The sequence below is a fragment of the Poecilia reticulata genome, linkage group LG9 (genome assembly GCF_000633615.1).
Source record: "Poecilia reticulata strain Guanapo linkage group LG9, Guppy_female_1.0+MT, whole genome shotgun sequence".
Classification (NCBI taxonomy): Eukaryota; Metazoa; Chordata; class Actinopteri; order Cyprinodontiformes; family Poeciliidae; genus Poecilia; species Poecilia reticulata.
The window spans coordinates 3242008-3266112 of NC_024339.1; the positions used below are offsets into that span (position 1 = coordinate 3242008).

Below are 24105 nucleotides of genomic sequence, written 5' to 3' on the forward strand. Positions count from 1 at the left end.
GTATCACCATTTAAGATCTTCTATTGTGTATGGTGGAAACTAATAAGCAGGAAACAGCAAGGCTAATATGGAAGATGAAAAGGTCGTGTAAAGGTGAAATCACTCCTGACCTAAGGATAAGAGGAGGAACAGTGTCCTTTAAGGACAGTGGGGCTGAGATACTGTACACTAATTCCAGATCCAGCAGTTCTACAATTAGTATTTTAATTCACACTGTATTAACTATAATTGTGTCACATCTGTGTTAACACTTATGCAACATGGTTTGTCTTTTTTAGGTGCTCAAATATCTGGACTATGCCTTTACTGGGGTTTTCACTTTCGAAATGGTGATCAAAGTAAGACGCCACCACTGACTTCCTCATTTTCTACTCGGTTTTCAAAGACACAATAGTGCTTTGCAAGAGGATGCATAACTCTTTTGTTGTACATTATGGTATATTTGATATGGATTTTATGTGTTAGACCAATGCAAAATATTACAGGACTGTAAAGTGGAAATAACATGATTCATAATTTTCAAAGTGTTTTCTCAATAGGCATTTTTATCCAACTCTCTTTATTCTGATACCGTTTTGTCAGGATACTCCTAATCAGAATCAATAATCACAACATAAAATGCACATCTCGTGGTGGCAGCATGTTGGAGTGGGACTCTTATGTTGGTTCTGGTTTGCTCTTTTTGTAGACCTTTATTCTTGGTTTGTTTATTGGTAGTTGATAGTTTCATTATTTGGATGGTTGGTGCCTTTGGTTTTGGATGCTGTGAAACTGTAAGGATTTTGGTTGTTACTTTTTTACTTTCAGACAGTTGTTATACATTATTGTGACAACTGGAAACAAGTGATTAGCATATCAAAAGCTCAGATAACACCTCAACTTTTACACACAATAATAAATTTAATAGAGTTGCAAAAGCAAATGAGGTGGATTCGCAGTGCTTACCGACAACTGACTGGTTATCCAGGACATGCTAATATGGAATATTGTCTCTGCTGCCTGGATACTGAGCTGTTATCATAATATGGCAGTAATGGGTACCAGTCTTCAGTCAGAAGCCCCTTTAGATTTGTTGCCAGACAGACTGCTACCAGAGATCCTTCTTGCTCACAGCATCACCACCCACTGCTACTCTAAAGATACTTTGGCCATATGACTTACATCACTTTTTAATTTCACTTTGGAATGATAAAGTATTTTTGAATTGAATTGAACTATAGAATAAGCACAGATTTCTAAAAAGTTGAAAAAAGTAATACAGTCATATGAAACCATCTGAATTTATTAGAACCAAACTGATTAAACACCATTTTTGTTGACTATTTAGATGGTGGATCTTGGACTGCTTCTCCATCCTGGATCTTACTTCAGAGACCTGTGGAACATTCTGGACTTCATAGTGGTCAGTGGGGCTCTGGTGGCATTTGCATTTTCGTAAGTTCAGCAGCTTCTACCTATTCGCTGTAAAATAAGAAAATGAACATGTACACTACAACATAAAACCAGTACATTATTCAGAATTTCAGAGGTGTGAAATCACACTATCACTTAGTGTGATTTCACACCAAAAATCCAATATTGCCTTCATGGTAACTTGACTACTGTTTTTTTTTGTTTTGTTTTGTTTTGTTTTTGAAAATGCACTGGGTTTCTCAATCTCTTTGATAACTTTGATAGCTGTAAGAGTTCTCTGGAGATTTTCAGTAAACACAAACACTCAAGGTCCTTTGTTATTGAATTGAAATGAATTGAAATACAGCAGAAGCACTGTATTATAAGAACTCAGATATGACTGCATATCTGAGTTGCATGTGGTGAAGGGTTGTCTAGAATATGTTGCACAAGCGCAGACAAAGTGCTAGTGATGAGTGATCTTCTAGTTTGTAGATTACTATAGAGTATCTGGTATGATCACCATGAGCTGCTGCTGGCACAAAAATTATTTATTAGTGTCAAAGGAGAGCATCTTGAAAATCTAAGAACAAGGCAGAGAAAACACTGTTAGGTGAGAACTATGACCTTGTTACACCCGACACTGACATCAGTGGAATCTGTCCTCACACACGTCGAAGAGCAACTCACTGAGCTGAAGTGACTCTTCATAAGCAGTATGGAGTATGGTGTTTAAAAAAGTTTTTTTTATGAGACACTGCTGCTGTGTTATAAACAGTTAGGTTTTATGGTCTAACTGCTATACAGTACCCAACTATTCTTGTTCTTCCATCAAGAAGAACAAGAATAGTTTAGTATTTTTAGAATAGTATTTTGTTTGGTCATGATGCACAAAAGCATCTTCCTGCTGTAGGTTTCACAGATGAACCTTTTTGGTGGCACTGACCACTGAGAAGTCCTGTCATTCATTCATTCCTTTATATCTCTAACTGACATGAKGAGCTGGAGCTCTCTGAGAGTTTTTAAATCTAATTTGAAAATATTGTTAAAAACTGCTCAGGTATGTGAACATTAACTGCATGACTGTGTGTGTGCTAGTCAATGGGCTTGTATGTGTCTGTGTGTTGTGATTGAAAACTGTATTGTTGTATTGTGTATTCATTAGATTTTGCTATGATCTGGTACAGAGCATCACATGTTTGAGTTATACATTGTCCCTTTTTAAATGAAGTTCATTAGGTTATGATAACCTACATATTCAAGCTGATTTCCATCAAAATGCATTTCAGTTGAATCTCATCCATGTAAATTAATAACGATGCAAGTAATTGTAAATATCTGTGATTTATCTCTGGTTGCTCACTTTGAAAGCCATTCTTTGACATTTAACTGTAACTGAGATCTGAAAGAACAGCTTTTATTCTTTGGTGATGTACCTATTTGTACTTTTATCTGAATCAGCCAGGACAGATGTTTAAGTAAATAATTTTAAATCAAATGGGAGTATGAATGGGGCTGCACAGTGGTGCAGTTTGTAGAGCTGTTGCCTTGCAGCAAGAAGGTTCTGGGTTCGATTCCCGGCCTGCATGGAGTTTGCATGTTCTCCCTGTGCATGGTGGGTTTTCTCCGGGTACTCCGGTTTCCTCCCACAGTCCAAAAACATGTCTGTCAGGTTAATTGGCCTCTCTAAATTGTCCCTAGGGGTGAGTGTGTGTGTGTGCATGGTTGTGTGTCCTGTGTGTCTCTGTGTTGCCCTGCGACAGACTGGCGACCTGTCCAGGGTGACCCCTCCTCTCGCCCGGAACGTTAGCTGGAGATGGGCACCAGCAACCCTCCYGACCCCACTGAGGGACAAGGGTGCAAGAAAATGGATGGATGGATGGATGGATGGGAGTATGAATGATATCTCTACATCATGTACTGCCTCATACCTTCTTGCTGAATAACAACAAATTAAGAAAAACTGCTTCTACAGAAATAGCTTTTAATGTTAAATCTGGACTCATTCTAGATTGAATTCCGCTTGCTTTGCCAGGCTTCCATTAGGCTTATGGTTTTAAGTTGGATCCACTGCATTGTTGTGATCTCTGGCATGGAATATACAGGATTTTACCGCCTCATGATTTCAGAGATGTATTGCTCAACATGAAACCATTTGAGCTCAACTTTTATGTACTAAATATTGTATGAACTTCTGCTAAACATATATAGGTTCGTAGTAAATAAAAAGGAAAAGATTTCTTTTTATCTGACTTGATTGTGATTGGAACTGACAGATGTGTGTGTCAGTGTGTGTAACAGTTTTGACATGCACCTTTTTCCTGTTTCTGTCACGGGATCTCTTTGAAGGAGCTTCATGGGGTAATGTCTCCTCTACTTCTCTCTCTGCCTGTTTGTCATTATGTATGTGAGAAGGAAGCATWCATGACCAACACTGCAAAAGCAAGAAGTTTCCTGATATGCTGCGTCTTACATAAACAAAAACAGTAATTTTGAAGGAAGATATCATCCTCTATAGATATTGAACATATTTTCAATAAGTTCTAAAAATGAGGGTTTTGCATATGTCTGTTAGCTAAAATTCTTGCTAAAAATTATTCCCTATCTGAAAAAAGGACGGAATAGATTTTATACATTTCTCAGTTTTGTTCCTGAAAACACTAATCTTCCTTCAGCCATTGCCCTGAAGGTCGTGTCAAGAAAGGGTTTATTGGTAAACTTTCTAAATAATAATTATTTGGTGGTGCTAATGATTGTGGCAAATAAACAGCACAGTTTAACATAGAACTGTTTCCTAATCCACATTTGACTTATTTCTGTTTGGTAAGACGTTGCATATGAAGTGAAATTACTTGTGAATATTTGCAGGGATGTTTTGCAGTGCTGTGTTGCCGGGGATGTACTCTTATCACATTCTCCATCAAATATCTTCTTGTACTCAGCTGCCATATTGCTTGGTGAAAAGTCATTTTCCCATACTGCACCAGGTGCTACAGAAGGACACATCACCTGCTTGTTGGTCACATGTTGCAGCAGCTCTTGAAAGAGTCATTTTCATCAGCATGTCCCTTCACTGCAGCTCCACTTGAATGAAAACATAAGTTCATTTTCAGTGTTTTTCATAATAATGTGAATAGACTTTTACATTCTCACAGATATTTTGTAGCACTTTGTAATTGTTTTCTTGTGCATGATGGCAGTTCTTGTTAGGTTCAGGGGCAATTACTTTTTCACAGTGTGTCAAGTGGATTTGTTGCATGTACTAAAAAACATACAACAACTACTTTTCCTTTTAAGTAGTAAAGCCCTTATTTTAAAAAATGGATTTTGTGTTTACTTAGGTTATTATTGTTTTATGATCTGAAAAATCTGGAAATGGCAAAAAGGCAAAAGCAGAAGGAATCTCTAAGAAGGGAAATATATTTTCACAAGACATAAAAGCACATGAACCTGAGATAAAATTTCCAGCTGAGTAATTTAAAAGCCTACATAAAACATAGCATAAAGAGAAGCCAACATTAAATCATACAGCCTCTTGCTTTCTGGTCACCTCCATGCCGGCAATTACCGTTTGTCTGAGGGCCGCCATTCCTTGACAATGCATGTTGTCAGGAAATGCCATGCAGTTCTTCTCCTCTAAAAACTGCAAAGATGTAAATGAAAAAGTGTGAGTCTCTTGCCTGCTGCAGCAAACGGTGCAGCACACACACTTCTGCTTTTTAGTGCATGCAACAGGCTGAAGAGCTGTCTCTGACCTTTTCACAGTGTGTCAAGTGGATTAACAACTTACTGATGTTTGTGATATTTGATACATTTAATTACTCTTATTTAGAGCCTTGGAGAACTCATTTTTTTCTGCTGTTAACTTTTTGTTTAGTGTAAAAGCATTCATAGTATTTACAAAACACTGACTGAGTAGAGTAATTTAGAGTAATTGCTTGTTATAAAACACTTYTGATTAGTATTTTTTGTAATAAGCTGCTTCCAAACATGCTTTTATTTAGATCTTGTAATTTTTTTATCACATCAGTTGGATGTACTCAACCAGCAGTCTGTTAAAAACCAAAGTATAAAATGTTTTGCTTTTCTGTAGAAAATAGACCATATGTCGTGTTGTCATTTGATTCAAATGTGTGCTTTATTTTGTGTGTGTAAAGCATCCATAAATGTGCTGTACCTTGTTTTACTACTGTTTTCCCCCAAGTAGATCGCAGCAAGCTGTGACCAGGTGGGGAACCCCCCTATGCCAGCCCACCCTTCATCCTGACTCCACCCCTCCCTATCCCTGCTCCCCCTGATCATACTACTGCTCAGATCAGCTCCATGAACTCAATGTAAAGCTTGTTTTCCTGGGAAACAGAGCTTTGGATTGAAACATGCCTCTGCTGACCAAAGTCGTTACAGACGTTTTTTTGTCAAACCACAAAAGCAATACAATGTGAGAGCATCATTTGAGAGGAAGAAATAGGAGTCCTGTTTACGCTTTTTGGAGTTTTGGTTGTAAATTGAAGTTTGTTGAAGAGTTTCAGCTACGATCTGACCAGAGAGGTTTGGAAGGTTGATACAACAACATCCCACAGAGTACGGTTCAATCCATTATTAGAAATGGGAATAAATACAAAGACATGGCTGTTCACCTAATCTGACAGGCAGGCAGGAAGAGCATGAATTTGAGAAACAGCCAAGAAACCCATGGTACCTCTGGAGGAGCTGCAGAGACCCACAGCTCAGGAGAGACAATCCATCAGCAGGACAACTATTAGTTTTGCATTCTTAGAATCTGGACTTTCTTGCAACAGTCATGTAATTTGATCTGTTGCTGTGCAGAATTAGCTAGAGTGGTACCAAGTGAAGTAAGACAAATGTWGAGCYGAGATATTGTTCATATTTTCATTGTCATGATGAAACAGGAACTTATTCTGAAACGTTACTGATTCTCACCATGACAAAAACACACAATCTGTCACATTTTTGATGTTTTTAAACCTAAAGTTTTGCCTTCAGTTTGTTTTTGAAATTTATGAAAATATTAGTCACGTGATCAATCCTCATATTAAAAAAACTACTACTACAAGAGATGTTAGATCAGAAACGTCCTAACTGTGCATTTCAGACCATATAAGAAGCTCCTAATGTTTAGTGTTTTGTGTGTTTACAAAGTGTCTTGCATTGTATGCTAAAATGTTTTACCATCTGCTTCCCTTACATAGTTGATCTGAAAACATTTCACACTCCTCCACATTTCAAATCTCTTTAAGCTCTTTTTTAATTTCATATGTTTCAGAGCTGACTGTTATTTTGTTATTTAAAAAGAATTTTAAAAATGAATTAAATAATTTGATTAACTGTATCTAATTTGTTTGTTATAAGTGCTTAACAGAGTCTGCTGTCCACAGGGGGACTAAAGGCAAAGACATCAGCACCATCAAGTCACTGAGGGTCCTCAGGGTTCTTAGGCCTCTGAAGACCATCAAACGTCTGCCAAAACTCAAGGTTCTAAAGTGTTTCTGTTTCATTACCTGTTCCTGCAGAAATATGTGTGTGTGGATGAAATTCAGCAGTTTAGACCAAAATATTCCCTCCTTAAAAGGGTTTTCATGTTCAAACCCATAAATAAACTGCAGAAAATATACATACACACGCACGCACACCCCCACCCGCGCACGCACGCACACACACACGCACACACACATATTTTAGACAATAGTAAAAATGGTTGTGTCTATTAATATAGTGTATTTAAATATCTGGTTTGACTGTAAACCTCCTTGTGTTCCTGTTCTATGAGGTCATTAACAGACACATGGACTCTGTTTGCTTTCAGCTGTTCTGTAAGTAGACTTTCAGGATGATGCAGACTTTAAACGTGTTTTCTTTGTCCCCAGGCCGTGTTTGACTGTGTGGTCAACTCTTTGAAGAACGTGCTGAACATCCTCATTGTTTACATCCTCTTCATGTTCATTTTTGCTGTTATTGCGGTTCAGCTCTTCAAGGGAAAATTCTTCTATTGCACCGATGAGTCCAAAGCCCTGGAGAAAGACTGCAAGTCAGTCTGAAATACCTAAATGTTCTCGTATCTTGTGCCAGACCCTTTACATTTGGTGTGTGTTTGCTTAACATGTGTCACCACTTTCTATCTTCCAGAGGACAATTTCTTGACTACGACAAAGAAACAGTGGCAGCAATGCCAAGAGAGTGGAAAAAATATGAATTCCATTATGACAATGTACTCTGGGCCTTCCTAACTCTCTTCACAGTCTCAACCGGGGAGGGCTGGCCAACGTAAGTGCAATTGATTTGTCTTCTTTAAGTTATACCGACCCCCAATATAACGTGTTCAGAAGTAAAAACTAATTTTTACATTTTGGCTTTAATGCAAAATTAAATGCAAGAGACTCAATTATACCTACTCTAACCGGAACATTTTTTAAAGTTTTAGACACATTTTGTTTGAATGATAATAACTACAAATAAAATCAATCGCTCTTTTGGTAACTGACGCTGTCATGAAGCCAGAAGAATATAGTCAAATACAGGCAAAAGACAGAATCTCAATAATGTCAAACTGATTWAAATTTTCTTTCATAATAATCCTGAACATCTTAAAAGTGCAATTAAGCATCTTCGACTAAAGAACCGACATCCGAAACTTGTCACTTTACTTAATGAAGTATTATCTTGATGCAAAATTAGAAAGAAATTATGAAAAGTGTCCAAAGTGTTCAATTTCCTTTAAGATGCTTGACATCACTYGCCTTATGTTAATAGAATAGTTTGTAATATTATCTTCCTTACATGACAGCCACAGTCAGGAGGTGTATTACTGTGTCCTACCATTCTTTCTTTTCATAGTGTTCTGAAACATTCTGTTGATGCTACCTTCGAAGATCAAGGTCCCAGCCCTGGCTACCGCATAGAGATGTCCATCTTCTATGTGGTCTACTTTGTGGTCTTTCCATTTTTCTTTGTCAACATCTTTGTTGCTCTGATCATAATCACTTTCCAAGAACAGGGAGACAAGGCCTTGTCTGAATGCAGTTTGGAAAAGAATGAGGTATGTTGTGAGTTTCTCTTATATCCTCCTGACTACCAGTAGTTCATTTTCATCGTCTGTAGAGGACATTTCTAAACTTGAATATCTCCCACCCCCTGCATTCTACTGAATTAATTTCTTTTGGTATCTGGAGAGGACATTTAGGGCTTTTCAATGATACCACATGTGGGTGGGACTTTTGTACATACCTTTTTCTAATTCATAAAAATGACATTTATCAGTAATAACACATTTTATTGGAAGAGACAAAGTAAGTGCATAAAACCTTTTATTGCCTTACAAAGACCGTGGGATTTAGGGTTTAATATTAATTAATTTAATTTGATTAATTTATTAATTTAATATTTAATATTGTCCAATCACTTGTATTGTGATTGGACAATATTTTTTTTCCTGGTAGTCAGGAGGATATAATCATGTCAAAGTTAGTTTCACCAATGCACACATTTGTATATAAGAGATGTTCTGGAGTACAGAAGGAGGAATGTGTCTGAAACTTTGCAAATATAGTTTAAAAACATAAATGTGTCAAATTCAGGTTAAAAAAAAGATTTATTTAAACCCAATTCACTACAATACACCTAAATGTTCTTTTAAAGGTAATTTATAAAAGCACATCTTGCTAAAGGCAACAGCAGCAGTAAAGTCTCGTTCTGATTTAGCCAGCCTGTAGGGGGCATGTATGTGGACAGGTAATCCAAGTCTAAAACCTCTGCTGACTAAAAACACAATGTCAATGATCACACACACTGTCCAAGGTTAATATTTCAGATTCACCAGCAAGCCCACCTCTGAATGAGGGTATTGGAGTGGCCCAGTCAAAGTCTGGAAATCAAACTGAGATGCTGTTGCATGACATTATACTGACCACTCTAATATTTTCACAATGATGTACAAAATTCATTACCATTTATCACAAATGGCACAAAGCATTTGCTGATTTGTTAGGGAGAAACTCTGAGCATCCTCTTCATGAGTCTGTTATACAGCAACAGATTGAATTCAGTCAAAGTCCCTCTTAGATAATATGACTTCCATCAACATTTAATTTCCCTTTGGGATTATTAAAGTATTTTTTAATTTTAATTTGCCCTGTGATGGACTGGTGACCTATCCAGAGTGACCCTGCCTCTTGCCTGTTGACCGCTGGCAGTTGGGATTAAGGACCATGATAATGGATGGATGAATTTGAATTGAATCTGAATTACTTTTTCATATAGGGTGATATTCTCCTAATAAATTATTATTGAAAACTTGTTTTCCTCAGTTGAAATCAGTTCAATCAGGGATGAATGTTTACTGTACATACCTTGTGAGTTTGAACAAACCTGTGGAAAGATCAATATAAAGAGTGTTTTTTCTGCTTTGCAGAGAGCTTGCATTGACTTTGCCATAAATGCGAAACCTTTGACACGCTACATGCCAGAGAACACACAGTCCTTCCAGTACAGGATGTGGAAGTTTGTCGTTTCAGCTCCATTTGAGTACTCCATTATGATTATGATTGCTCTCAACACTGTGGTACTCATGATGAAGGTAAGGTGCATATTTTTTTCAATGTCGAGCTATGACAATCTGGAATAAGTTCATGGAGAAACATATTTATGCTGCTCCCTCTGTCCTGCTTTCCCAGTTTTATGGAGCTCCAGACTTTTATGAGGCAATGTTGAAGTACCTGAACATAGTGTTCACCACTCTTTTCTCTCTGGAGTGCATTCTCAAGATCATCGCCTTTGGGCCCCTGGTGTGTATCTATTAAAGGTTGGCTCCCAGATTATCGGGAAATTATTTGAGCCTTATAATTTCCACCTTTTGTTCCTCAGAACTACTTAAAAGACGCCTGGAATGTATTTGACTTTGTGACAGTTTTGGGGAGCATCACTGACATCCTGGTGACTGAAATCAAAGTAAGAGCACAACTCTCCACATTCTCAGTGTCACATGTCAACATTACAACACTGTATTCAGAGAACAACTTTACAACACCGGCCAGTGAAATGAACCAGATCTGTACATGAAGCTCTCTACAAAGACAGCACATTCGCAAAGACAGCTGTGTGACCAAAGAGAGCCTGACTGGTAAAGCAGAAGAGGAAGGGGATGTTTGTGTGGTGGTAGGAGGGATGCATAGAAACTTACTATATAATATGTTAGCTATTTAGTCTTTGGTTGAGCTCTGTCTGACCTGCTCTCAGCAGCTCATTCCAAACTGTTCCTCTTACGACACCAAACTCTTTATATTAGTATACTGATGATTAACACGAGTATTTGTTGAGTAGTATCTGTTGTGATTGTATGATATGACAGCTCCTATCTGCTGCATCTTATGTCTCTCTCTCTCTTTCTTTTTCTCTCTTTTTATTTCACTTTTGTTTGGTTTGTCCACCAACCTCCTCCCACCGCCATCACTTCCTCCAACATTTGATGTTGCTTGTTGTCACTGATGTTGCCATGATGTGATCCTGAACATGTCCAGACTACGGTGAGTGACTTTGTGATGCTGACTCTTTGCCAGCATAGTATTTTGATAGACACATGAGTACCTTTTCTCTCCAGCAATTTAATGCTCAAGTTTAATGTTGACTTCTACTAGACCAAAGATAGTAGCTGGTCTTTCATGCCCATCTCGGGTGTGGCCTGTGTCTTTCAGATTGTCACGTTTTTTTAGACACACATCATATTGGAGTTTGCTTTTGTGTTTTGTGTGTTATGATTAGAGTTGTAGACATAGTATCACAAACCATGTCACCCAACTTGGTTTTAATTGAGATCAGTTCATATGTAAGGCACCAATTCACAACTGTCATCTGAACTCATGTACAATCCACAACCTAATTAGTTCCAAAACAGTCCAATATAATACAGATTGAGATTAAAGTACATTATGTTATGTAGTCAGTGTTAGTTCATTAGAAAAGGCTAATTAGTAACACGTTTAGCTGATACACCAGCGGTCTGCATTGAGTCCTTCCAAAACAGGTTCAGGATAACAGCAGAAGGAAGAAGTCCCCTTTGTCAAAAAGAAGAAACTTGGAAAGAGTCAGCAATAATGTTGCAATAAGTTGTGTTGACTGAAGAGTTTTTTCTAAGTCTCATTATGACTCTGGTCAACACACCAACAGGCTTTCACAAAACTCCCCGTCCACTCTGTGGTAGAAATTCAATCAGTCATACAGATGAAGTTCCATAAAAATGTTTTGAGCATACAACTTCATAGCTGCTGATCCCTCGAATCCTGTTTTCTCACTAATAAATGTTTCATTAAAGTTCAATTTCTGACAGTCAGACAGACACAGACCATGTCCGGCATAGAAACCCAGCAGGGAAACTCCTACTTTCTTAATATCCTGTTAGCTTTCTTATGCGAGTCCTGCGAATGGGACATAAGAACGCTATGCATTACGTGTTTTTTTTATTTTGCACCCTTTCTATGTTCAGATATACATTATACATTACAGGGAAGCTATGATTCCTGAAATTCCAATGATGTATGCAAATCAAGCACACAATCATAACTGTAGACACAGTAAGCACTTTTGTCAAACCACTCGGAAATTCAATCTAATGAATAACTCATCGTCTGAAGCCTCGTTATTGACCAAACAGAGCCATCTTGAACAAAAACAGCTTTTTACATCAAACATAATTTGCCACTGAAAACTTTCAAATTGTCTTTCACACGACTCGATTTCTCTCAAAATTTTTATAGTATCTTAAATTAGCATGGTCTTTTTTTTTTTTTTATAAAAAAAGACCATTAGCATGGTCTTTTCCTGCAGTTTTTACACAGAATTTTGTGTAAAAACTGCAGGAAATTGAAGGTGATCAGATATGTTTCCAGATCTTCCTGGTCTATCATAGATTTGGACATGTGCAGAATTCTCACCAGCTTTGCTCATTTCTCACACTGTTTCTTATCCAAAGGAGGCATTTTTATCTGTGGTAAAAATTAGTAGAGTTGACAAAAGAAAGATAAAAAGATAAATTAACTGTGGACTAAAAATAAATTTCTTAACCCAAATTTGACGTCCTTTCTCTTGATTTTAGAGATGTTTGTTGACAGTCACTGTGTTAGTCAGACTGAAAATGTTTTGTTTTTCTTACAATGAAACTCTCTGCCCCACTAATTGAGAGCTCATCAACACAATGTTTCTGATGTGACATTTAGTTTGCTGTCACTCCCGGAATTCTAGGCAAATGCTTTATTATAATTCTGACCTTACAGAGGATGACAGATGAAGTCATAATGCCTGAAGTATTGAACCGATTGACTCTGAAGACAGTAGGATTTTTCTCCTCTCCAGGTACAAGTTGAAGGACAGCAGAAATATCTAATTGTGACTGGTAAATAAGAATGCAGATTGGACACACTAAATAAAATAATTCATCAAGTTGGGAATCACACAATCAAATTTTAGTTTTAATCTGTTTTGACCAGTTTTGCTCAGAGTGTTTATAAAATTAAAGACATTGGATATGCTTTTGTGTATTACAGGACAGACTATTGAATTTGAGCTTCCTGAGGCTCTTCAGAGCAGCTCGGCTCATCAAGCTGCTGAGGCAGGGCTACACCATCCGCATCCTGCTCTGGACCTTTGTCCAGTCTTTCAAGGTGCTCTCACATAGCATAAGATGGTCAGACTTTGTCCACATTGTACCTTGCAAACTACTTCCTGTTGTGACAAAGTCCTAAACAACAAATTCTTGCTAAGTCAAATCAAGATGGGATAATTCAGAGGGAACATGAATAACTGTGTGTTCTGCCTTTAGGCTCTGCCGTATGTGTGCCTGCTTATTGCCATGCTGTTCTTCATTTATGCCATCATTGGGATGCAGGTTTGTGTAGCTGCTTTGCAGCGATCGATGAAGATAATTATTTTTTGGAAGTTATTCTCAGTGAAATGTTGACATCTGGCTTTTTCAAACATGATATTGTTAATACATTCTTAAGTGTCTCTGCTGCAGGTGTTTGGGAACATTGAGCTGAATGAAGACACAGCTATCAGCCACCATAACAACTTCCGCACTTTTCTCCAGGCTCTTATGCTGCTGTTCAGGTAGAAAGCAGCCTGATCAGTTATCTTCTTACAGAACAATGAACAATGAACAATATTTTTGCCTTCTAGACACATGAATGAAACAAAAATGTTAAAACTGTGGGCTGAACATAACTTTCTCTAGATCATTAAGGGCTCATGTCACTGTTGTTGCTGGCTTTACCAATGCTAGTTTCACACTTTTAGACTGTAAATAGTTTCAATACTATTAAAAGTAACTTAGGCCTAGCAGACTTCACGGAGATATCATAAGCTGAACTATTGTTAAATGGTTAATGAGAAGAAACAGAAAGTTATTGAATAAAATTGAGAAATTTTACAAGATTATGGGCAAATATGTGATTTATAGAAAGTTCAAAACAACAATTATGATTATTCAATGAAACTAGGTTGATCTTGTTGATTATTTTGAGGTCAGTCTCCTTCTTTTAAAGATTAATCCTTCCCTGATAAAAAAAAATACAGTTTCATCATCTGCCTTGTATGTTGGGCTATTAGAAGCACATCTAGTGAGAATCTAAACATGAAGAAATGTGAAACATTAATGCTCTGATCAGATTCGTATCCACATCCACACAGGTAACTCATCCACATGTAAATATTTTTCTATTATGTGTCCTCAACAGAAACAAATAGAAAGCCAGAACTTACTTTGTTGTGAAGGTCTCCTTCTGCTGAATGCAAACTTTATTTGAATTATTATTTATTTGAATTATTTGAAAGGGACTTGCATTCAAGTAGTTATAAATCCTCAAACTTTGAGTCCTTTCACATCAGTGTGTCACTTCTTAAAACTCCCTCTTGTTGTATTGTGCATGTTTATTGGAATGGAGAGTATGGAATGCACAGAGTTCTATGTGCATTATAGAATAACTTTTATAATGACATCACTGACTCATTTTTATGCTTAATGATCACCTGACCGTCTAGGGATGGAAGCTAATGCTCTATACGTGGTCTATGATTGCATTACTCACAAGTGGTCAAATAATCACTGCTGAATTGATCAGATAGATTTTTACTTTATTATCTTGGGCCAATTTAATGCCATCCACACTGAGTGATTGACTAGGCAGAGTAATTGAAAAGTAGCATGAGTTCAGATTTTTTAGCATGTCATCTCAGTGCAATATATGGCTTATGTAAAGCACCTTGAAATGCCTTGCTGCTGAAATGTGCTATACATAAAATTTGATTGATTCATTGATTGAATATAAGATTAGAATAATTATCCTTTGAGATAGAAGTTAAAAAAAAGGTAGGATTAATTTTTCTTTAGTCTTTGTTTTGATGCTTAGTCGAAAGAAAATGTACCATTGCAGAGAAAATAAAAATCTAATAAAAAACAAACAAACATCATTTGTCAACACAAGTTGACAAATGATTCATCATAACAGGTGAATATTATGATGTTGGTTAATCTTTGTCTCCCTGTGTTTTCCTTTTCTGGACATCAGGAGTGCAACTGGAGAAGCCTGGCATGAGATCATGCTGTCGTGTCTGAGTCATCGACCCTGTGATGAGCTCTCAGGGACTAGTGGAAAAGACTGTGGCAGTGATTTTGCCTACTTCTACTTTGTCTCCTTCATCTTCCTCTGCTCCTTCCTGGTCAGCATCTAACTGTCATCAATTTATTAAACAGTTCATTTGAACTTCTAGAGATGATACTTGTAGTAGTTTTTCATTTTTAATCTTGGTGTTTATTACTTTAGGTTTGTGTTATTTAATATTTAGAGTTTAAGGGGGTTAAAAGATGAAAGACTGACCTTGTTCAGTTTTTCAACAAATAACATAACATTAAAGAGCATAAAATAATTTAAAGTAATTTAAATGAAATGCAAATAAATATATGTCGTAACATAAGCTTAACCATGAATCTTAAATAAGCTTTACAGGTAGTTTTCGGAGTTTGAAGTCTTTGGCTCTAGATTGAAAATGTTCATCTACTCTGATCCTGTTTGACTCCTCCTCCTCTTCATCTTCCTCTTCCTCCTACTAACCAATTAACATTTCAAATCTATATGTTCTGTACATTTCTATGATCTTCAGCGTATATCAAAGTGATTTTCTTTCTGATAGAATACACTCTGGTGAAGTTCTAAGATGTGACATTAGTGACCTACTCAATACTAATTACTACAACCACAAAATTTGTCCTTGAAATCTGATAAGTATTTATCAAATTCAGAACAGTGAGTCTTCTTAATGCATAGTTACATAGCTTTACACTATGGTAATAATTTAATTTTCATCAAGGTGTCAGTGTACATTTGTATGTAAAATTTGTCTGTGATAATTGTAATATCATTGTAGAAGGTGATTACCACTGAGTTGGTGTTACATCCACCAAGGGAACAAAATGTTTGAGGACACAAGGCATGAATGAGGGTTCAAAAAAATTATGTTATTCTTAAACTCTCTTGAACTTTTCTTTTGGTTCAGCTGCTTTGATTTTCTGTGAAGAAAAAAAGGGAGAGTTAAATACCATCAGTTCCCCGTGTCCCAAAAAAAAGAAAAACCCCAAAAGTATTAACAGAAAGTTGGACCTAGTGATCCGATCAAAAAGAACAAAATGGTACAGCAGGGGGCCAACCCTCTACACAGCCGTCGAAGCCCCAACTAGTACCGGACTAAAGCAAAAAATAATCTACTGCAAAAGAAAGATCAAAAACAGGACAACCGGACCCTCCAGGTCAAAATCACAACGAAAAAGCAAACAAACAAAGGCCAACAGAAACTGTTGCATAGCAGGCTGGAGACGTCAGCTGCGTCCTACAGCAACTGGAGACGTGAGTGCACCGCGTCAGGACACATCCTCTGTGGTGGTGGTGGAGCGAGCGGAACGGCAGGGTCTCAAACATGTCGAAACCCAGCATATTTATAGGCAGGCCAACAGCGCCACAAATTAACGTAATCAAATTAATTACCAAAAATAAGAAATTATCCAAACTCCAGAATATATTAACAAAAAGTCATTCAACTAAAGTCTATACAAAACAATCTAGAAAAAAATAAGACAAGAATAATTATAATGTGCCCGAAGCACAAAACAGTTGGTAAACAGTTTTGACTATCAAAACCTTTTCAGAGATTAGCCTTTGTTGGAGAAATAAGGGAGACAAAGACTAAATCAGATCTTCAGGTCTGGTGATGCTTACAGAGGCTTAATCTAACAAGAATTTCCTTCTAATCAACATTCATGGCAGTAGTTTTAAAATTACTGCACTGTTTTGAGCAGTGCTGTGTGTGTGTTCCAGATGCTGAATCTCTTTGTGGCTGTCATAATGGATAACTTTGAGTACCTCACCAGAGACTCCTCCATCCTGGGGCCTCATCATCTTGATGAATTCATTCGAGTTTGGGCCGAGTATGACCCAGCTGCTTGGTATGTTATTGGCTTCTTCTGATATGCAGCACATAGTTTTCACAGTATAAGTGGAGAGAATCACCCTAATCTCATTTCTCATCTCTATTGGTGGCAATGGGGTCTATTGAAGCTCCATTCTCAGTCCTCGTTCCTCATTGTATGCAATGAGCCCACTGATGACTGATTAAGTTGAAGGTATCCTGAACGTTATGTATGTGCTTGTTCTTTTCCGCAGCGGACGGATTTCCTATATGGATATGTACAATTTGTTGCGCGTTATCTCACCCCCCCTTGGCTTAGGGAAGAACTGCCCTAATAGGGTAGCATACAAGGTTTGCAAATACCGGACATTTTCATCACTAGGGTGCTTTGTGTACCTCTATGCCAAGAGACTTTTAATTGAATGGCTATGCACCAATAAAATCACCTTTACACTAGCACTCACCTCTTCAAACTGTCTGGCTTTGGTTGATGATGCCGAAGAGGAAACAAAGCTTTCATAGCTGTGGCATTGTCTCAACATGCCGCCTGCCAGCTTTCTTGTCTGTAAACTTTTATGTATTAGAATTGTTTTCTTTTTAACCATGCCAGATAGGTAAATCCTGAAAGTCTTCATTGGTGAAACCAATCAACTCTTTTCAAATCAGAGACCTTTTTAAGAAGCTTTATTGAGGTGTTTTAGGAAACCATATCCATGATGAAAAGAACATTAGAAACAGAACAAGTCAGGCTGGCACTGAAACCTTTGTCTCCATGCACCCTGATTGAAGTACCAGTGGAATGTCTGCAAGCATGCCAGAGCAGACATTCTCATTACAATGCTGTCATTTCTCTTCCAACCCATCAGCATCCTGCGTGTTGGGTTGACCCATTCATCCCTCTTCTCTCCTCCCCCTTCCTTCTCTGACCAGACTCACTCTTTGCCATTCCATGTTTCCTCTCAGGAACCCTGAGTTCTACAGTGATGCATCCCTGTGCCCCAACACAGTGGCCAAGGATGGCATCCACCCTACATCTCACTTGAGGAAATCTATTGACAACAGATTTCTGTTTCTCCTCTCCATTGTTCTCCTGTTGATTTTTCTTCCCGATCCTTCTCTGTTTGCATTCTGTTATTTTTTTCCCCCCAACCCTGTGAAGTGGCCGTATCAAGTACTCCGATATGTATCAGATGCTGCTACACATGCCCCCACCCTTAGGTTTGGGAAAGAAATGTCCACCAAGAGTCGCCTACAAGGTAGACCCTACTCTCTTTCCACATTCTTCCCTGTGCAAAAGCAGCGTTTCTCCCAGTGACGTGCTCTGCAGTGCTCCATGTTTGTTCTTTGTTTTGCTACTGTGCTAATACTTTTTTGGTGTAAGCTCCAGTCTTATGTTCCCTGTCTTTACTGTTGTGTTCAGCTAGCTGCCTGTGTGAGCTGATGTTGTTCAGTAGTGGTTTAACTAAGCGAATTCCAGTTACAGTATTTCTAATGTCTATGGTAAACATTTGCTCCAGTAGGTGAATATTGTATTTAGATGGAATACTGTAGGTTTTGTTTGTGTGTGTGTGTCCACAGGTGTATGTTCAGTTAGGCTGTTTGTGTGTATGTGTGTGTGTGTATGCGTGTGTGTGTGTGTGGGTGTGTGTGTGCGTGTGTGTGTGTGTGTGTGTGTGTGTGTGGGCGTGTGTGTGTGTRKGTGTGTGTGCGTGTGTGTGTGTGTGTGTGTGCTGTTTGTCTGGGCTCATTTACACTCTTTGTGGTTCTTTCTACACATTCCCTTCCATAGTTTTGCTCCTTTTGTTTTTTATTTCTTTCTAATGATAATACACTGCTAAATTAAATTAGGTTTTTATCTAGATATTACATTTAGGCAAAGGAACCCCAAGTTAGACTGTATCAGAACCCAAATGCATTTGTCTTTATTATATTTACAGTAGGTATTTCCAGTACAGCTCCTTTAGCGCTGCTTGTCTTTGACATTTCTCCCAACGTCTGTAGATCTGTGTCCAGTTCAGCAACAGCTGTGCTGTTTAGAGTCCGGTGTGGTGGTATCAGCGACACCGGACCTCCATGGGTCCGTTCGGATCAGTGATGTCAGTACCGCATGCAGTATAGCTGCTGTTAGCATCTCAAAGAGCGTCCAGCTCTACCTGTCTCAGCACGGCATTTATTTTTAGCTTCACCTGTTGGAGCCTTTGYCAGTTCTGCTGGTATAAATGACTCAGTGTTGTGGAGAAATGTCCAGGGAACAGATTAAGACCTTAGTTGTTTTCCGCTCCGGCTCTCGCACTGCGCTCTCCTTTCTTTCATGTGGGAAATTCACCAGATTCTCCTCGATGTTTTTTTTTTTTTTTTTAATTACAGTTAGTAGTGATCTGTCACTATTGTGGCATTATCTAAAATTACACCAGTCAAATGCAGTTTGATAAACAACTACTCCGGTAAAGTTAGCCTTCCTGTGTTTACTCTAGATTCCAGTACAAAATGGACCATTATACGTCATCAACCCATCAGTGAAAAAATGGCGACCTCCATGGGTGAAAAATATAGAAAAGATGTACATTTATGAAGTAATTGTGAGTTTGTCATATCACAAACAGCTATTTTTTAATTGCCAATAGGAAAATTGCAACATATTAAGGTCAACATGTTCAACTAATCCTGGATCCTTTTAACAACTGTTTCCAATATTTACAAGAGTAAAACCAAATAATGTCATGTCTCTACATGCCAGGCAGTTTGGTCACATAGTGTAGATTTTTATATTTTCCCAAACAAAGACTGACAATCTAGAAGTTTCTCATTCTGTGTGTTGTACTGTTGCTGAGATAAGATGTAAAACCTCTGGAAATACTGATTTTGGTGAGCTAGTGCTCTAAGGTCCTTTGTAATATCTGGACTCTGGAAGATGTGTGCTACCTGGCCAGCAGGAAAGAGGCTGGCTGTTAAACACCCAACACCTCCCATTATGGCTCTCAGAACAGTAATCTCTCAGTGAACGAGGATGGCGATGCCAGCATATTGCTGAGCAAATGGTTTTCCTTCACATGGTTTGTTGTGATGGTGAAATCTGGATTTGAACCCAGTATACATACTCTAAGGCAGGGTTACTCTAGAGGTCTTTATTTACAAGAATATTCTCAGCTTCCAATGTGAGGCGTATTTTTTCTTGAGTTTTCACAGTTGGCAACAGAATATGGTCCTGTTTTTTCCTGTATTGCTGAGTGAGTGCTTCCTCCCTGTCTAATTTATTGAGTAGTCCTACATTTTGCCTGAGCATAGATGGGATGAAGGAGCTGTCTTTTCTCCCTGATTCTTTTTTTTAGTATACAGGGAACTCACTGTCTTTCATGCAGAGCTGGAAACTAGATTAAGAAATCAGAACCATGGCTGCCCATGAAAAAGTTTAAAATGGACGTGTTGTACAGTAGTTTAAATGTTTAAGGAGTCAGACGAAAGTAGACACTGACTTATCAGGCTGTCCCTCAGTGTGCCAGCTTATAATTTATTGATTCTGTTTTGCTTTTTTTCCCCCTCCTCACTGCAGCAACAGCCACCAATTTAAGTAAGCTATGATATTGTTTCTGTTGGGATAGAGGTAACTAGTGTGACAGTGGTCTCTGTTGTTTGATTTTCATCTCACATATAGTTTCACACTATTATTACTTATGAACAATTAAAAAATCCCGGTTGAAATTGTGCTGACTCCAGGTATTAACTTTTGTTCAATTTTGGCATTAATACTTGCTACTAACTGCTTATTATTAATAATCTTTTGACTTCTGACTGTAAAAGTCAAGAAAGCAGCCTTTGCCCATTTGTCCATGTGTCCCCCTCCATCTACCTAAAACAATAAGCTCTTTCTGATCTATGTTTTATTAAAAAGGTTGAATACTGTATTGTTTTCTAAACTTTCATTTCATTATTTTCCCATTATTCTTTTAGCGTGCCTGTGTAATGGGCATGAACATGGTTGATATTTTCAACTCTATTCTAAATCAGGAAAAATTATTGGCTACATTGTGTAGCTTTGAGTTTAAATAAATAATCTGATAACATCTTTATGGACATCACAAGAGCATAACTGAGGTACCTGACACCCTTCACAGCAAATTTGTATTCAAACTTGTCATTCTGTAACTCCTATTCTTTGAAATCTTCTCTGTGCTTGGTGATCTTCTGATTGTGTGTGTGTGTGCGCGGGTGTGTGTGTGTGCATTGGACCCTCAGCTCCTCATTCCCGACTCATTCTCTGGTCTTCTTCTCTCTGCCACTGTTAGAACATGTAGATGAATGCTTTTTTGTGTTCGGGGGAGCTCAACTCTTACAACAATAATGTCTGTTTTCTGCATCTAGTGATGTCACTAGTGTTGTATAAAACTACCTCTGAATCTCTCTGCTAAGGCTGACCCAGCTTGGTGGAATGGACACTGTTTACTGGTAGCTGCCACTTTACATCTGCAGCATGTTCAGTCTCTTYAACTCCTAAGTTGTTGATTGCTAGGGTGGTARGCACAGAGTCGAGCTCCTGCAACTGTCCAGGCACCTTCATGGTTATGCGTTACATGCCTTCTCTCACCTTTTTTTTGGTCAATGTCGGTCTTGCACCAGTGCACTTCGACTTGCAAAATAGTGCATAAYGTAGCCAATAGCAATGAATGTGAATGTCTAGTTTGTCTTTACATTTACACGGAGAAGACTTTTTGTGTGCTAAGTTGAGTCTGGGTGAAATTGTATAATTACAAAAAAAAAAAAAAAAAGAAAGCAATAGTAATAAAATCAGTCAATAAATAATAAAGACTTTGTTACAGTAGCACACAGATTGATTTCTCTGAGTGGATTGGATATTTTGATGTGGAAGTTTTATCACGTCATAATGTTACGTCTGTCACCTGATTGTCTGCACAGCGTCTTGTGAAGATGAACATGCCCATCGCTGATGACAAAACAGTTCACTTTACCTCCACTCTAATGGGCCTGATTCGCACTGCGCTGGAGATCAAGTTGGCCTCAGGTCAGATAAACTCAAACATTTATACAAAAAGTGCCACAAACAAAAAGGTGTTGTATAAAATGAGCTACAAAAGGCACTAAAGCACTGCCTTAAAACTGCCTTTTGATTCAGTAACTCAGGATTGTTTATTTTGATGCAATCTGCATTTGACTTTGAATAAATGTTTCCTTTTTTACTTGACATTATTTGATATAGGCAGTGTTATGAGATTTATTTCACCCATGTATAATTTAGGGTACAGAAAGCCTTACTGTTAAATATTATTTTGCCGATTGCAGGTTTTTCAGTTGTCCTTTTGACTGAATAGCTGCTGTATTGTTCCTGCAAGTATTTTTGCTTGTTTTATGTCTAAATTAAGTGAGTTTATTGCCAGATCATTTTCCATTTTGCCACATCACATAGTATCATTTATACCTAAAGCGAAAAATTTACAGCCAATCCATGTGAACGGCAATAATCGGTGATCGGCGGTGATCGGCCCTCATGGGTGATCGGAATCTGCAACAAGAAACCTGATCGGAGCATCCCTAGATATTACATATCATTAAAGCCTGGTGAACTAGATATTTTAGTAGTTCCTTACCTTTAATAGTKTCTACCATTTGTTCTTAATAGAATAGGTTTGTTATTTTATTCTCATTTCCTATGTTCATTTAGAAGGTTGAATTATAGATTTATTTTTGATTTCCAGGTATGGTCCTGCAGCGATTAATGGATGCTGAGTTAAAGAAAGAAGTGTCCACAGTTTGGCCGAGCCTCTCACAGAAGACCATGRATTTGTTGGTGACGCCACACAAACGTAAATAACCTGCTTCATTTTTAACTATCAAGTTCAGCTCTGACCTGTAAATAACCATTTTATCTAAAGCATTGCTTCACAATGTGAGAGCAATGCATACTCTTTATGTGCACAATTATGCAGAGATGACAAAGCAATTGGATATTGACTGTGACGTTTTCTATACARTACTGCATAAAAACACTTAAAATATATATGAAATAATGAATGTGTTGTCTTGACTGCTGGCTAAGATTAAATATGGTCTGCACATCTTTCAAGAGGGAACATAGATATACTGCAGCAATATAGGAAAGCTTAATTTCAAAGAAACAATGGTGATTGTTTATGTCCCGCAAAAAGCTTTGATTCAATCAATCAATCAATCAATCAATCAAATTTTATTTGTATAGCACATTTCAGCAGCAAGGCATTTCAAAGTGCTTTACATAATTAAAATAAAAACAGAAATAATCAGTGAGAAAGAGAGATTTAAAAAAAAATATATAAAAAAACAAAATAAAAATAAAAATAAAAACAAAAAAAACAAAAAACATTACATCATTAAAACGTCGAAAAGAAAGAAGAAGAAATTWAAAACATTAAAGACATAAAAAGATGGAAGACATCAAAACCAGCACTCTAACCCTAATTTAGCCATAAGCAACTCTAAACAGGTGGGTTTTAAGTTGAGATTTAAAGGCACCCAGTGTTTCAGCTGTTTTACAGCTGTAACACTGGGTGCTGATTATTGACTWTAACCCTTAAACTAGCTCTCCTCAGTATCTAGTTTAAACACTTGTTCACATAATTAAAAAAAAATTAAGGACAGATTGGGTAGAGGTATATAACTGATTAGAACACCTGAATTGGAAACAAAATTTTAGGTAAAGGTTTATCAGGCACCTGGGAGTGTTCTTAATGAGAAAAGGCTCATTGAGTTGTCAGGTTGGGACTGAGTGTAGARGATAAGTTGATAACTTAAGTGAACAACAGATCTGGCTTAGTGTTACTCTACTTTCAGAGTGCTGGTTTTGACAGTGATGATCCACTGTACATCATCCCTCTGTCCAAGTCAAATCAAGAATAGGCATCAGCTGATACACAGTCCCAGTCTTAATAAGTCATTACAATAAATTCCACGYATGTCAAATAACCTTCTATGTATTCCAAAAAAGATTAATGCCTTCATACATTCCTTATACCGTTCTCCTGACTGATACTTTTGTCCAATKAGATCTTTTTCATACTCTCCATAATCTTTGCACACTGTGGCTTCAGTACAAGGACACAGTGAAGCAAATGGCAGCAAAATCCAACAAGAACAGCACAACCTGGTTTGTGGTTCACCARATCACCATAATTGATAGAAGGTGGGACTGCATGGTGGAGTAATTAACAGCATTATTCTAATGCAGATCTTTCTGTATGTCCTCCCTGTGTATGCGTAGATGTGTAG

At 37.7% G+C, this 24105-nt stretch overlaps 2 protein-coding genes across 12 annotated transcripts in view; one reads left to right on the forward strand and one right to left on the reverse strand.

Moving 5' to 3' along the window:
- The window catches only part of zbtb26 (zinc finger and BTB domain containing 26), a 1115122-nt gene that overhangs the window by 16493 nt on the left and 1074524 nt on the right, over positions 1–24105 (reverse strand). The gene's annotated exons all lie outside the window — the stretch shown is intronic.
- Positions 1–24105, forward strand: part of LOC103469618 (voltage-dependent N-type calcium channel subunit alpha-1B-like) — a 46033-nt gene that overhangs the window by 11151 nt on the left and 10777 nt on the right. For 4 of the 11 annotated variants that reach the window (XM_017306575.1, XM_008417402.2, XM_008417403.2 and 1 more), the window contains 20 exons: positions 279–338; positions 1328–1434; positions 3742–3753; positions 5600–5620; positions 6789–6885; positions 7278–7438; positions 7537–7674; positions 8245–8446; positions 9818–9982; positions 10080–10190; positions 10270–10353; positions 10923–10928; positions 12942–13058; positions 13217–13282; positions 13412–13503; positions 14961–15111; positions 16761–16888; positions 18011–18107; positions 21763–21868; positions 22560–22667. In XM_017306575.1, coding sequence (XP_017162064.1) covers positions 279–338; positions 1328–1434; positions 3742–3753; positions 5600–5620; positions 6789–6885; positions 7278–7438; positions 7537–7674; positions 8245–8446; positions 9818–9982; positions 10080–10190; positions 10270–10353; positions 10923–10928; positions 12942–13058; positions 13217–13282; positions 13412–13503; positions 14961–15111; positions 16761–16888; positions 18011–18107; positions 21763–21868; positions 22560–22667 — 2029 coding nt within the window. Of the gene's footprint in view, positions 1–278; positions 339–1327; positions 1435–3741; positions 3754–5599; positions 5621–6788; positions 6886–7277; positions 7439–7536; positions 7675–8244; positions 8447–9817; positions 9983–10079; positions 10191–10269; positions 10354–10922; positions 10929–12941; positions 13059–13216; positions 13283–13411; positions 13504–14960; positions 15112–16760; positions 16889–17105; positions 17203–18010; positions 18108–21762; positions 21869–22559; positions 22668–24105 lie in introns of all 11 variants that reach the window. The other 7 variants (XM_017306574.1, XM_008417410.2, XM_008417408.2 and 4 more) reach the window with 5 other exon arrangements.